Consider the following 15,755-nt stretch of genomic DNA (forward strand, 5'->3'; position numbering starts at 1 on the left):
CAGCCCTATTTATGGGAAACTGCTGAAGCGGTAAAGTTGATGAATCCAGTAGGGCTGCTGTCAGCCGGCGGTGCTACAACCATTTACTACGGGCTCCACCACCACCTCCTCTTCCATCTGCGAGCCAAGTTCCATTTTTTACCTGCACCTTCTTCCGACCTGCGCATTTTCGTAAACACCTCGCGTGCATACCTCAGTCTCCCTCCTTTCCTACTCCTCAGAACTCGGCCTCGCATGCACTGCTCCAACTGCTGCAAAACCCTAAATAGAGGCCGATCATTGACGCTATTGGCCATGTCTCAGACCCAGGACATGGTCGTTCGTAACTGCGAGTTGCTGGACAAAAAGAAGGCAGCTATCCGCGAAGCCGGCCCGAGTAAGCTTCAGGTGGATCAGTGTTTCTTTCTGGAAGTTTGTGTTTTAGTACTTTTTAAAGGATTTTGCTGAATAAAACAAAAAAGTGCTATCAGATTATTGCTGATTTTGATGGAACCCTCACTAAATACTGGGTAGAGGGACGCCGTGGCCAGAGTATGGTTGCTGCCTGCTCTCGTAAAAAAAAAGCTGCTACCTATTTCGAGACTGATTATTTACTTGTGTTCTAATTCTGATTTTTAGGCAGTCATGGCTTATTAAAGCAGGGGAATCCTGAGTATGATGCCAAAAGAGAAGAGCTTTATGATTACTATCATCCATTGGAGTACTCTCCCACGATACCCATTGAAGAGAAAACTAAGCTAATGGAAGAATGGTATTCTTTGTTTCTAGCGTCTTTAATCCTGATTTGATTAGTATCCTAATACATAGCTATTTGAAACATATAAATCTCTTCTTTTTAAGGCTGGATTTTAGGAAATCTTGGAATCTCCCACATAGTCACTCTCATTTTAAGAGTTGCATTTGAAGTTAGGTTGGGTCTAGTTATGAGCTAAATATACAACAACAACAACAACATCAAGCCTTTATCCCACTACGTGGGGTCGGCTACATGAATCCTTTTTCTCCATTGTCCTATTAAAGGTTAAATTCTTGTTTAAATCTAATAAAGAAAGGTCATTCCTAATATTTTCTAACCAAGTCTTTTTAGGTCTGCCTCTACCTTTCTTAACATAAGTCAAATCTAATTCCTCTACTCTCCTAACCGGGTCATTGGAAGGCCGCCGTTTTATGTGACCAAACCATCTAAGGAGACTCTCTCTAATCTTATCTTCTACAGGAGCTACTCCAACCTTTTCACGTATATGCTCATTTCGTATCCTATCTCTAAGCGTAAAGCCACTCATCCACCTGAGCATCCTCATCTCTGCCGCACTTAACTTAGTATTATGCTTCTCTTTTAATGGCCAACATTTAGCACCATAAAGCATTGCAGACCTCACTACCATCTTATAGAGTTTTCCCTTAAGTTTGAGGGGTACTTTTCTATCACACAACAAGCCCGATGCATTCCTCCACTTCAACCATCCAACTTGACAAATTTAATGAGCTAAATATGTTTGAGAAAAAAAAAAGTTTGCCAGAATGTTTTGGCTTGCTTGTCCTTTCTAGAACTTCTATTTTCACTTTATCTCATCAGGTTACTCATGCTTTCTGCAATTCTTTGTTATATGTACTCGTTATGAAAAGCTTGCTGTACTGATGATAGTAAAAGCTTGGTAAGGTTAGTCATTGGAACATTTGAAAACACAAGGTTCCTTAAATGTTGCTTTGATACAAACACATTTTTTCTTATTATCATAACTCTCTTAGACAAATTTAATTCCACACTCCTGAAAAACGTCCATACTTAAAATGGAGCTATATCAACGGCCAATGATTAATGAATTATGCTTTATTCTCGAGAAAATGGGGCCATGCTAGGTGTTGTAAATGCGGCCAACATTAGATTCAGACTTAGGCTTTGTTCGGGACAACTTTCTTACTACTTTCTAAAGTAGTTTTTTAGTACAAAAATTTCTTGAATTAAAAATTTTTGTACTAGAAAACTACTTCGGAAAGCAATAAGAAATATGTTCCAAATGAAGATTTAATGTTATGAAAACAGGATTTGAACATAACTATCTAAATTAAAATTTTTCCACATCAATTGCCAAACGGGCATCTTAAGTTGCCTCATTTTTGTGTGCAATATAGCGTTATTCATATAAAAATTGCAAACTCAGCTTCTTCTTGAGAATTAAAGGCAATATACGTGTTATATATCAAATTAGTAATATTAATATGAATTTCTGTTAACTTTAATTATCATCTAAAAAACTTTTAGATTTAATGTGATGTTCCTCACACCATGATATTCTTAGGTGCCTAAAACTATTGCTTCTGAGTTTTACAAATCTTATGGATAAAGTTCAATGTGTGATGCTTTTGCTTTTTGGTAGCTACCCAATCACAATTAAAAAAAATTCAAATCAAAACCTGTATACATCTAATAAATGCAAATCTTATTTTTTTTTCTCATATGCAAAATAAGAATATACCTGTTATTGTTCTGGTGTAATAAGAATATACTTTTTATTGTTCTGGTGTAATAAGAATATACTTTTTATTGTTCTGGTGTTGATCCAGTATGTGAGCAAACATATTAATCTAAACTCATCTCTTGTCTGTGATGTTATCAGATGACTTCTTCGTGAGGATCATGCACCATCGGTTTTAGTGCTTCTACAAATTCCATATTAGTGACCTCAAGTTTCTAAGCATGTTGTTTTTAGGGATTAATGCAGGTGGGAGAAGACACATGGCCTTCTCATTGAGGGTGGCTTAACGTTAGATGCAATCAAGAAATCTGTTACTTGTTCTAACATTGCTTTTAGAGATGGTGTAGTTAAGCTGTTTGAATTTTTGGAGGTAGGAGCCCTCTCTATTTGCTTATTTGAAGAAATTTTATTTTGATATTGCTCTAAGCTTACATATTCAAACAGATTTTTTCTTGGTTTTGGATTTTCATTCGAGAAATGAGAGAGATGAGGGAAATGAGAGAGATTAACAGATAATCTGCCCATCTTGAGCAGTCTGCTACCCTCAATTTCCTTGGTTTCTTCAATTGGACCTTGTTGTATGATGATTTAAAGTTAGGGTTTCCTAATACAAATTAGAATCCGCACAATAATGTAATTATTGAACAAATATGAAGAAATCTACTAGAAATTCAAAACATGTAAAATTAACTAGCAATTGTAATGTAATCACCACAATTAGATTTCCAATTGTTCCAGATAAGAACAAAATAAGGAATTCTTGCAATACTAACAAATTTTGTAGAAGAAATAAGATCAAATAAAGAAGTTATATAAGTTATGAAATTTAGGCTGCACATTGGTTCAACAGATGACTTTCTTATGAATTAGGTAGTCTCAATTGTACTGTAAACAAATGAATCACCCATAAACTTGTATGCATGAGATTGAAAAGTAGAAAAAAGAATTTACTTACTCATTGAAGATAATAATTTACACGTTTTAGAACATTTATTTATATACTCCTCATCTGTAGATTAGTATATATAATTGGTACAATATTAACTTAGTTGGTTATAGATAATCCTACGATTCAATTCGATTATCCCATAACATATACAAAGTTTGGCCTTGGCTTTAAATTTTAAAGTTCTATGAAAAATCTTTGAGTTTGGCTTCACAAAACTGCAACCACCGCAATTCATTTTGTCAAAATAGTTCACCATTATATGCTAAATCAAAATAAAACCCATCAACTCATAGAAGCAAACAAACCCACCGATTAAGCTATCAACAACAACAAGAACAAACTCTCAAAAATGACTTGAAATCCACATGATGCTCGCCGTGAAAGATAATTCTCAAAGATAACAACAAGTAATAATGTTTGAAGAAAATCAATAAGAATAGGGACCTGGCGATATCCAGAGGAATAGATATCGTGGGTAGTGGATAGCACTCTTTAATTGCTCTGTAACAATTAAATTGAACTTAAGTGTCAAAAAGCCAAACCAACCTGTTCTTATATCAAGCCATATGGACCAACCTAACATTGAGAAATAAATACATCATTTATCAAAGAACATTCATGTCATAGATCACATAATAAATAAAATAAATTGACAAATGACAACAACAACAACATCAAGCCTTTGTCCCACTACCACTACGTGGGGTCGGCTACATGAATCCTTTTTCACCATTGTGTCCAATTAAAAGTCAAATTCTCATTTAAATCTAATAGAGAAAGATCATTTATAATATTTTCTAACCAAGTCTTTTTAGGTCTACCTCTACCTTTCTTAACATAAGTCAAATCTAATACCTCAACTTTTCTAACCGGGTCATCGGAAGGCCTCCGTTTAATGTGACCAAACCATCTAAGGCGACTCTCTCTAATCTTATCTTCCATTGGAGCTACTCCAACATTTTCACATATATGCTCATTTCGTATCCTATCTCTAAGGGTTAAGCCACTCATCCACCTAAGCATCCTCATCTCTGCAACGCTTAACTTAGTATTATGCTTCTCTTTTAATGACCAACATTCGGCACCATAAAGCATTGCAGGTCTCACCACCATCTTATAGAATTTTCCCTTAAGTTTGAGGGGAACTTTTCTATCGCACAATAAGCCCGATGCATTCCTCCACTTCAACCATCCAACTTGAATTTTGCTGAAATCAAATAAAAATTTATCATATCATTGCTTAATGGGATATTTTTTGATGAGAATAGGCATGCAAATTTCCATCAGAATTGGAGGAAAGTACATATGATTTTTCTGTTCATCCTATACCTTTATGAAGTTCCTACAGCTTCTTGGATTACTTCTGTTTTATTTCGCCCACAAACATTAAATTAATGGAGTTTATTGTCTAGACAAACTTCCTTAGCTTGTGCTTTGTATTTAAAATCTAATTGGTTGCTGTCTTGATAGTGGAGGAGGGTTCTGTATCTTGAAGCCGAGACAAAGAGGTCGTGATACATGAAGAAGAAATAAAAAGAAAAAGAAACTAGATTAGTCTGTAAATCATCAAGAAAATGATGAAAGCAGGTGGTGTAATGCACAACAAATGAATCCAACATACAAGACTATATCCCTATACCGTTGTCATTAAAGGTGCTCAAGGGAAGTGGGTGGCCAGCACAAACGTTTTGCTGGTAGTGCAATAAAGGGTTTGAACGCAATGACTAGAAAGCTGTTAGCTTTTGGGTCGTAGATGCAACAGAGGAGCAGAGTCGGTGAGCACACAAGATAAAGCACATATAGGTTTGTGCGACAGATTTGATGCGTGCAAGGTCGTAGGCTGTGATTGTATGGATGGGGCTCGGGAGTGGATTCGTTTGGGGCTTTTGGATTGTGGACATTATAAGGGGATCAATGACCTTTTAGTCATGCTCTGAGACCACATTGAGTGTTAAAAAAACTAATTTTTTTTGTTTTAGAAATTTGTAATATGGATTATAAATAAACATACATGAGAATATAATAAATAAATAACCCAAATTATATCCTCAAGTATGAGGATATCTTCTACCAAAATCTCCTAGCATTATTAGGTGTCTATTTAACACCTACTAAATACCCAACATACTAAATATGCCACCAATATACTTTGACTTGCCTATATGTTGAGGGTCTTGACACTAGGTGTGCAAGTGGGCTGAGTCAGCTTGCGAGTCGGCTCAAGCTCGACTTTGTGGGCTCCGAAAATATGTGCCCCTGCCTCTCTGTGACCCCTTTCTTTTTGTGTGAACGAGGAGAGTTTTAACGAATTTAGGTTATGGGGTAAATTTTCAGAAGGCAGGTTGGATTTTTAGATAAGTCACTATCCAGAGATTTCACCCTCATTTTTCAAGGAACTTATGATATGAGTTCCGGTTTTCTATAGGCACAAGCCCCTATAGTTAATTACCTATCCCGATAATGAGAGATTATTTTCGATTAAGGCTAGTCATTGAATAACTACGTAGTATGCAACATATAATAACAATAGAATTATATATTAATAATCGAAAATTTATTACCATGCACTTAAATCGGATGGTGGGGCGAATGATGATGAACCCGATCAAGATCCCCATGATTCCATTGTCCTAGACCATCATTGTCCCTAGTCTACTTAGTCAGAGGAGGTAGTTGACCTAAACTGACCAAAGGATATTTGTCGACAGCCATGGGTTGTTTCTTCCAAGGGTACCTTGTTGACTTGGGATGAATATTTGTCCATGGGGACATTCAAGTCCACCATAGCTAATAAAGGGCATTGCGCCTTATCGATTATGCCATATTAATTTATTACTCAAACATTTGGAGTCGTTGGGGAACATACGAGTTCTGGTCGTGATCGTTATTTAGTCGTACCATTTGACGACAAAACCATTTTGTCAGAGGGTCCCGGTCATAATCATTTACCAGTTGTGCCATTTGGCGGCGAAATTGCCAGTTAGAGGACACGTGCTAGTCTTTAATGGTAGGCATGGTTTAAAATTGAGCAATATGAGGCTCGCCTTGAGGCCCACCTTTGCGCAATTCCAGTAAAAAACGCCTCGATGCTTGCGCCTCTAGTTTTTTTAATGAGGCTTGCGCCTCAACATGGTTGAGGCTCGCCTCGCCTCACTGGCATGAGGCTTACGCCTCACACTATATATATATATTAAAACTTACATAAATCTTGAAGTAAATGCCCGACATTGGACTCTATAGGAGAGGAGGAAGGGGAGAGAGCAGTTCACCATAATGATGATTCAAATGAAGAACCCGTAGTGATGACAGTGTTGATGACTTATGAGTTCTTATGTTATATGTCATTGCTATCTACCTTGACAAACTATTGCAGAGGGTGGATATATTTTTGCTTTAAGTGTTTAGGTAATTTATTTTGATTAGATATTTGAATTTTTGAAGAGTAATAGATTTGAAAATTTTATTTAAACTTTTAACCCTAAACAATTAACTTTGAGATTTGGGGCCTTTCTTTGAAATTTGTGTGGAGCCCTATGGTTGAGATAGCATTCAACATGTCTATCATCGGGGTGATTTTGCAATCACTTTAAAAGATTTGTATTTTTATTAGGGTTTATGAATATTTTGAAATCTAGGGTTTCCTTTGATTGGAATTTTCTATCAACACATCTATCATCGGGGATTATGGGTAATTTCATTTTATTAGTCGAATATTGTCGACTCTGTTTTCTTGCCAACAGAGGATCAGGTTCAACTCTTAATTTTTGGAGTTATCGTGTAGATGTCAGAACCGGAGGTATTCATTTTAATATGTGAATTTTCTTTTTAGGAAACTTTGAAGGCCTAATATTAACGTATAAAATTAAATGCTTCAGTTAACTACAACGAGTGTTGGTTATGAGAGTTTATGCTTGTAACAGTGTGTTTTTTTTGTAATATACCTTAAATTCTTAATATAAATGTATAAAATCAAGTAGTCCGATCGATTCTACGACCGTATATTTGTTTGGTTGTTTAAGTCATGTCAACTCCGACCCATTTAAAGGGGAGGATTAGACTTAAACTTAAGTTTGCTTTCAACCCGCGCAACATCCTCAAACATCACATGTGTACATATATTATGCTTGTCGGGGCTCATGCGAGTATCTTAACTTTCATTTTAAATGATACGCGTGTATGTTAGCGTACTTATATGATGTATTTTGTAAGTTTGAAAATTCATTCATTATTTCTTTTAGTCAGCACAACATTATCAGACGTCACATATATGTCACGCTCATCAGGGCTCATGCGGTATTTTGCTTTTCGTTACATTTCGCATAATGCATTCGCAAGATGATTAATACTTTTTGTATGACTTGCATAATGTATAATATGCTCTATATGATTTGCATGATGATGATACATTTGCACATTGCTTAGAGTGAACTCATGGTTCTTTTTGCATGCTGTGTGGTGTGTATGCCTGCTACATCTACAAGTTACGTAGTGTGTGCACATAATATGTTTTCATGTCACACAATACGTGCATATGGCGTATCTGAGTGTAAGACATCACATATGCCTAATATATTTGAATGTTACATTCTTGTGTAATACAGTTATATGTTATATGACTAATATGTATTATGCATTTACATATTAGATATTGCACATGTATGTTGAATTGTTGGATAATACATGTATGATGTATTTGCATGTTGCATAACATATTTATATGATATATTAGCATGTTGGATAGTGTGTATGCATGAAACTTTTGTATGTTGCATTATGTGAGTTGCAAAATACATTTAGCATATTGCATAGTATCTATGCATGCGACACAATGGGTGTGTATGACATTCACATACACATTTGCACGTATATTTATATATTTGTATACTTGCATATGCATTTGCATGGTTGTATGTGTATTTGCATATGACTTTGCATGTTGTTAAGCACGTGTGTAAAATACACTTGCATTTGTATGATGCACTCGTGCAATATACTCGCATATTTTGCTTAGTGCATTTGTGACACCTACATGAATTTTGATGCACTTGCATACTAGCATGATCATTGGCATATGTAAGAAATGGTTTGCATGATCAACGACATGTGTGCATGTTACTTATTGCACTCACATGATTGTAGGTATGCATATGTGTCACTCGATGCGTGTGCATGTAGTTGGTATATATGCATTATATAATAGGAGTCTCGTAGGCGGACATCCTTTTGTGATTTGGCACGTCAAGCACATTTTAATGAAGGGGTCGTGCAACCCGTGACACATAACAATGTACTATTTTATTTTCTTTGCAAAAACAAATGTTCATGGGATTTACGACACATTCATGGGGCGTATGAGTCTCTTGACTTTAATAGCTAACATGCGCGCTACCTAAGGCACTTGTGTACCCGTGACTCCTCCCTTAGTCATTTTGTATTTTGAGTTTGGCTTAACGGGTCTCGCAAGGTATCAATTTTCTGGGTTGTAAATAGGGAAACCGACCCTAATTCATTTCTTTGAATATTTCAACTTAGAGAGCATGTGTTGCTAAGGGGCTTGAGTGTACACTAGCTATAAGCTAAGAGAGAAATTTTAGTCTGTCTGTTGGTGAACTAGTTCTCCTACAAGTTCTATTTTGTTAAGTTTTGATTTTCAAGTCATCTTTGCTTTCCAATGTTTAAAACCTAAGATGTTGTGCATTTTGTATTTTGTTGACTTAGGAGTTTGGATAGATATTAATTTCTTTAAATTTTTCTAAGTCATGAGTTTTGTTGTAAATTTCAGTAGTACTCCGGCGTCGTATCCGTGTAGGGGGCTACATCGGGTGTGCTAAGCATTCACACCTGCTAATAAAAACAGTCATAGAAGGTGTCAAGTGACACCGCGGCGAAAATTTTATTCCCCCCTCGTTAATAAAAGCAGTCACGACTCTTCAAGTACCTATTTAGAAAACATAGCATTTCCCTGTCTACTAAAAAGAACAGTCACTAAACTTAGTTTTTTATATATAATAAATTTTCCCGCTCGCTAATAAAATCAATTACGGGTACTTATATTTCATGCAAACGAATTTTCCCGTTCCTTAATAAAAGTGGTCACCGATACTTATATTTTCTCGCTCGCTAATAAAAGCTGTCATGGGTGCTTATATTATATATACAAATTTCCCTGCTCGCTAATAAAAACAGTCATGGGTACTTATATTTTTCCGCTCACTAATAAAAGCTGTCACATATATTTATATAATATAAATTTTTTTTTCCGTTTGCTAATAAAAGCAGTCATGGGTATTTATATGATGCATACGAATTTCCTTGCTTGCTAATAAAATGGTCATGGGTACTTATATTTCTTCATTCGTTAATAAAAACGATCATGAATACTTATATAACACATACAAATCATAAAATACTAGTGCCAGATTTATACTTAAGGTGCACGACAACGACGAAAGCGGTGCACGAGACCTGTGATGCACCAACATTTTTTATGATTATTATTTATTTTATATAATTATATGCATATATTTATTTATTTATTTATTATTATTTTTTAAATGAGGGCTAGAGTGAGAAAGAGAGTGTGCAAGCTCTATTTCTAGAGAAGAAAATGGGGGTTTTGATGAACATGATGTAGGATTATGTTTGTTGTGAGTGTGGTGTTAGATAGAGAATATTCCTCCCTCCCTCTAATTTTAGATAGAGAAAGAGATGGAATTTTTTCTCTCTAGGGAGAGAGATGAAGGGTTTGAGGGTAGAAGGAGGTGTAGGGAGTGGAGGAAGTGTTTTGAAGAGAAATTTCATGGAATTTCTCTCTTTCCAGAGAGAAAATTGGGTCTAGTGAAAAAAGGTAGAGGATGAGAGGGCTTTTTGGTGGGAATTGTGTAGGAGGTGTAGGGGACGGTTTTTTGTGTAGGGGGTGTAGGGATTTGAGGGGTAGATAGGAAGAAATACAAATTTTAGGGTTAGAGTTTTGGGAAGGTTTTGAGATGAAGAAGAAGGAAGAGGAAGATGGGGAAGGAGGAAGAGGGGAAGAAGAAATGAGGAAAGACGATGGAAGAAAATGGAGGGAGGAGGAAGAAGAAGAAGAAGAAGAAGAGGAGGAGGAGGAGGAGGATGAAGACGATTACCTTAGAGTGGCTTGGAGTGGTGGATGGCGGACCGGAGCTTTACGTGAGAGAGAGGAAGAGAGGGGGGTCGGGTGTGAGCTTCATGCGTGAGTGTTAAGAGGGGGACGGTTGGGGAATGTCTTATGAGGGAAATGAGAGTGGGTTTAAGTGGGATGAAGGGTATTTTGGGTATTTTTTATTTATATTTAGATTTTTTTAAAAGCTCTCTTTCTCTCCCTCTATTGTTATTAATAATTATATGATATAATTTTTTTTAATTGTGGTTCGACTCGGTCTCCTCACCATCATCGATGTTTGCGCAAGTTGGCGCCTTGATTTGCATGCACGAAATTTGAATTTTTGTCGATCGACAATCCCATTTAATATAAGTGTTGATCTTAGCAGTTTTCGTTGCTCCGGATGCATTGACACTGTTCGTTTTATGAACGGAGGTCATTTCGATGATTTGAGTTTTCGGTCGACACACGTCTGGTGAGCTACGCATGATGTCGCGCTCTTTCGCTTTTGAAACTCTCCGTGCGCGGTTGACACTACCCCGACACTAGTATTGAGGTCAACAGACTAGTTAATGAGCTATCGAGTCAAGCTTATCGAGCTTTGAGCTTGAGCAAAATTTCGAGCTCGTTGGATTATTGAGCTTGAGTTTGAGCTTGGGTGATGTTATGCTTGATTACTCTCGAGCGGCTCGATTAGCGATAAATGCTGGTGAACCACGGGCAAAGCGCGGAAGTCGTGGGTGAGCCGCAGGCAAACTACGGGCGAAGTTGAAAGCGGGGCGAAGCTCAGAAGCGCGGGTGACGTCAACGCGTGCGACCGCGAAAGGCGGAATCAGAGGAGTCGCAGACCGCGTAGAAGGCTTGGAAGTTTCTCGTGAGCTCAGTTTTAGTGGCACGAGCCGAGCTCGAGCTCTCCTTTTGAGCTTGACTCAAGTTCGAGCTCTGATTTTGGCTCGCGAGTCGATCTTTAGTTAGGCTTGACTCGACTCGTTTGCACCCCTAGTTGACACTAATGGAATATGATACTAATTTCTTTGAGCAAATCCTTTGGAATTTCCTTCTATTTATGTGGAACTTTTATATCTCACAGTATGTTTTGCAGAATTTATGCTGCAACATGCCAGGCATTTTCAGTTTCAGTAATTCTTGCAGCCATTCAACAGACAGGTTTTTCAATCACTACAAATAGAGTTCTAGAATGGATATTGTAATTCACTTTAGTGTGCATTACTTGGCCACTTTGGTGAAATTGCAGATGCGGAAGGCCAATTTTCTAAAGCTTCCACTATTTTATTGAAAGAAATAATTTCATGTTGCATCTAAAACTAATTAGTGTCCCTGCAGCAGTTGATGTAGTTTTGCTAAAATTGCCGTACTACACAAGAGAGATAATTGTTGGATCCTTAAGCAGAATTTACGTCTAGATTGTCCTGTAAATTCAAATTCACAAGTCACATTTCATTATTGGCTTAACAGCAATTGTATTCTCACATCGTCATGCATGTATGCGTTATTGTGATGAAGAATTGCCTATTTTGAAGTTCTTCGATATATAACCACATGTCAAAATACACAGAGGCTTCTTGATTATGGATGCAGAATTGAGAGTTTCTGAGTCTCTAACATACTCCGTACTTCCCATGCAGGAAAAAGATGTTCCTATTCTAATATTTTCTGCAGGACTTGCAGATATTATAGAAGAGGTTGTTAAAATCAAGTTATATTTCCAAAAGATCATATAGAGATCAGATTTGGTAGTTAATAATCATATTTTTTTCAAAATTTACCAGGTCTTCAGACAGAAACTTCATCGTTCTTTCAAAAACATTAAGATAGTATCAAACAGAATGGCATTTGATGATAATGGTCGGCTTGTGTCCTTCAAAGGTGATCCTTCAACTCTCTTATTACGCTTTTAAAAATCAGTAATCTTTCAGTTGTTTAATGTGTCATTGAATGCCTAAGCTTGAGGCAAGAAAGTGCAGATAAAGCTTTTTGATACATCTCGAACCACAAAAATTAGCGCACAACAGTAAATTTCAGCAAAATAACAGAATTTTATTGCTTGGAAATCAAATAACAAGAAGCAAGATGCAATTGATCCTCTTTTGAGAGTAGGATCTTCTCTCCCAAACTCTATACGCCGCAAGGTTCCCTCACAAAAGAAAACTACAGCACTCAAGACAAAATTCTGCATATGAATAAAATAAACCCTATTATGGACTTAAATAGGCTTCCTCCCTCCCTCCTAAAACAGCCCCCTTCCTAATATATCTCCCTTATTAATTTGAAAATAATTCAATTAGAAAAGGATCTCATTAGGAAAGGATTTCCTAATTCAACCCATTTCTTAATATATGTTGACGTATACAGTCGACTAAAAAAAAAGAGAAACCAAAATAAAAAAATTAGTTAAAATGATTACCTGCTGAAGCCGAATCCTGTGCAAAATCAGACCCATACCTCTGCAGCGGCACTGAACTAATCGCATCTGTCTCGATCCCGCGTTTGCCGCAAGCTAACCCATTCGAAGCTCTCGAACCTCAACAACCATCTCCTCCAGCACGACCTCATCTCGCCTACTCTTAGCCGAAGACCTCCTCATCCAGCCCTCGATAGATCCGAACTTGACGCCTTCTCTTCTGCCGATTTCATCCTACCTGTCAATCATTCTGCCGCAAATCTACCTGTAGCCGCTCGACTCTGGATCTCTCGCAAGCTGACGTCCAACCTCCGTCCCTATCCCTCAACCCGACTTCCAACCACCCCTTCTATCTGACCCCATCTGATTCCTTTAGTACACACACACATAGAGAGAGAGAGAGAGAGAGAGAGAGAGAGAGAGAGAGAGAGAGAGAGAGAGCTTTCTCTTTACCTTTCCAATCCCGCTCCTACACGATCGGCATCAAGCCCGACGCCCTCACTCAATCTATCCTATCCGATCATCATATCAAAACCATCTTAATAGCCCATTTCCCAAATAGCCCTTTCTCATTCCCTCTTTCAAACACACTAAAGCCCACATATAAAAACCCACATAAACCCATCAATTCCTCCTTTATCCTAATAGCAAAGTTATCTCGATTTCCATCAATCAAAATAGTAGGTTTTCTTTTTGATGCACCTATGTTGTGCTCCTATTTGTTTTTCGGTGTATTTGCATAATGTATGCACATTTTAATGTATTTGCACACTATTTGCTGTATGTGCACGGTCTTCAACATCTTCACATTCTTCATTTATATGCTTTCCAATGCATTTGCATGGAGTTCAACATGCTCGCACATTGCACCTGCATGCTTTTTGGTGTATTTGTACGGTGCACTGGGATGTTTCATGGCACATTTACACGATTTTCACGTTTTCATGTACATTTGTATAGCCTATTCGCATGCTTTTCAACATGTCTGTGGTAAACTTGCACACTTTTAGAATAATGCCACACTTTTTAGAGTATTGATACGTTTCTCGAGATAGTTGCATGCTTCTTCAAGTATCTACATGCTTCTCTTGGAAGTGGCTCGGTTCTTGAGGCAATGGCAATTCTTGAGCTAGCTGCATGCTTGTTCAGGGGTGGCATGCTTCTTGAGGCAATTACACATTTCTTGATGCGATGACACTTGAATTTGAACTTTGTGTTGCGATGCATGCTCATATTTTTATGATATTTAGATTTTAATTATTTACGTGAACTTTTATCATTGAATTAAATGCAATATTTATTTTTGAATTTTTGAAAAGGGTGTTCCTTCCGCCTTCTGTACACTTGTGTGGATCCGTTGTGGGTTGGATGATGTTTCTTACCCATTAGAATCTTATTATGAATTATGCAGATGTGATGATTTTCATTTTTACACGTTTGTATTTTTGCATGGTGTGCCCCCACAAGGGTCCTTTCCCCTTCCGATAAATAGGTGGGGTGTTGTAATTCATTTTGCATTCACTTGGACCTCTCATTTGCTCACAAGCATCACAGAGATTTTTCTGAGTGTTCTAAGGGCAACGGGGAATTTTTTTTGTGTTCTTTGTGAATATTTTGTTTGCAATAAGTCCTATTTTTTTCATTTTATTCTTTCAATTCTGAATTGTAATACATTTTAGGAAATTATTTGTCATTCTTAAAATGTATTTTGTTTATTTGTTTAATTATATTTGTGTTTAATGAGTCCTTTAAAATGCCTGTTATGAGTTTGTTTAGTTGAAATTCTGGTAGCCTCCCAGCTTCTCCCCTCACATAGGGGCATTTATGAAGATTTTGGTTCTTTCCTCCACGCAAAGAAAGATGTTCATAATTGGTACCTGAAGACACCTCAGTTGGAATCTTCAAAAGCCACCATGCCAAGAAAAGCATGTATGGGGTACTAGCATGATAGATTTGTAACATATCTACGCCATTTTGAAATAATATGCACGAGTATTTAAATTTGAGTTTCTCTGTTATATTAAGAAAAGTGTGTACATGACTTACCTACTGGGTCGTGAGTGTAGCCTACAAGATTCCAATATAGTGCTGAGAAAAACGTGCATAGGTTTTACTCGTCTTGCTAAATACATCCCAACTAGGATTTTGAGAGTTTTAATTGTTATCTTTTTAATATTGTGCATGGGGGGTGGCAATGGCGATGAGACGAAGAGGACCTATGGTGAGATTTGAAACATATCTTTCTTTTTCTCTTTTTTTTTTGTGCTCTTTTTTCACAAAAGAGAAAAAAGGGAGAGAGACAAAAATAGTTAAGAGAGAATGAGATGGAGATTTCTCTCTCTATTTAGAGGAAAAAAGGGAGAGTTGGAGAGACAATGAGGAATATAGAGAGGTATAGATAGAAAGAGAAAGGGAGAGAAAGAGAGTGCCATAGAGAGGGAGATAGAGAGAGTTAGAGAGGTAGAGAGTGCTTTAGAGGAAGAAAATTAGTTGAGAGACAGGGTAGAGAGAAATTTCTGTGTAGAGAGAGTGAGGTTGATAGAAATTTTCTATTTAGAGAGAGAAAGAGAGGATTGAGAAAGAGGGAGTGAGGTTGGAGAGATAGAGTGAAAGAGAAGTGGTGGAGAGAGAGTCGGGCGTTTGCAGCTGTGGCTAGGAGAGAGGAAAAGGTTATGGGCTGGTCTAAGTAGGTGGGACTAGGGTCGGCGATGACAAGGAGTTTTAGCGAGTGTAGTGTCTGAAGCATGTGGGGTATGGGGCTTGTAGTCTAGGGAAAATAGGCTC

General features: G+C 37.2%; 1 protein-coding gene across 1 annotated transcript; it reads left to right on the forward strand.

Moving 5' to 3' along the window:
• On the forward strand, positions 1-14,929 carry LOC110113299 (cytosolic 5'-nucleotidase 3). Its single transcript, XM_020845820.2, has 7 exons — positions 1-387; positions 471-531; positions 619-751; positions 2,724-2,847; positions 12,196-12,252; positions 12,340-12,436; positions 14,748-14,929. The coding sequence occupies exons 1-7, from the start codon at positions 40-42 to the stop codon at positions 14,912-14,914; spliced, it is 987 nt and encodes a 328-aa protein (XP_020701479.2). The 5' UTR covers positions 1-39; the 3' UTR covers positions 14,915-14,929.
• Positions 14,930-15,755: the final 826 nt, after the last annotated feature.

This window comes from Dendrobium catenatum, unplaced genomic scaffold (assembly GCF_001605985.2).
Source record: "Dendrobium catenatum unplaced genomic scaffold, ASM160598v2 fragScaff_scaffold_920, whole genome shotgun sequence".
In the NCBI taxonomy this organism is placed as follows: Eukaryota; Viridiplantae; Streptophyta; class Magnoliopsida; order Asparagales; family Orchidaceae; genus Dendrobium; species Dendrobium catenatum.

Coding starts and splice junctions, on each gene's coding strand:
- LOC110113299 (XM_020845820.2), top strand. CDS start 40: ATGAATCCAGTAGGGCTGCTGTCAGCCGGCGGTGCTACAACCATTTAC. Junction 388..470: donor CCGGCCCGAGTAAGCTTCAG/GTGGATCAGTGT, acceptor AAGTGCTATCAG/ATTATTGCTGATTTTGATGG. Junction 2,848..12,195: donor AGCTGTTTGAATTTTTGGAG/GTAGGAGCCCTC, acceptor CTTCCCATGCAG/GAAAAAGATGTTCCTATTCT.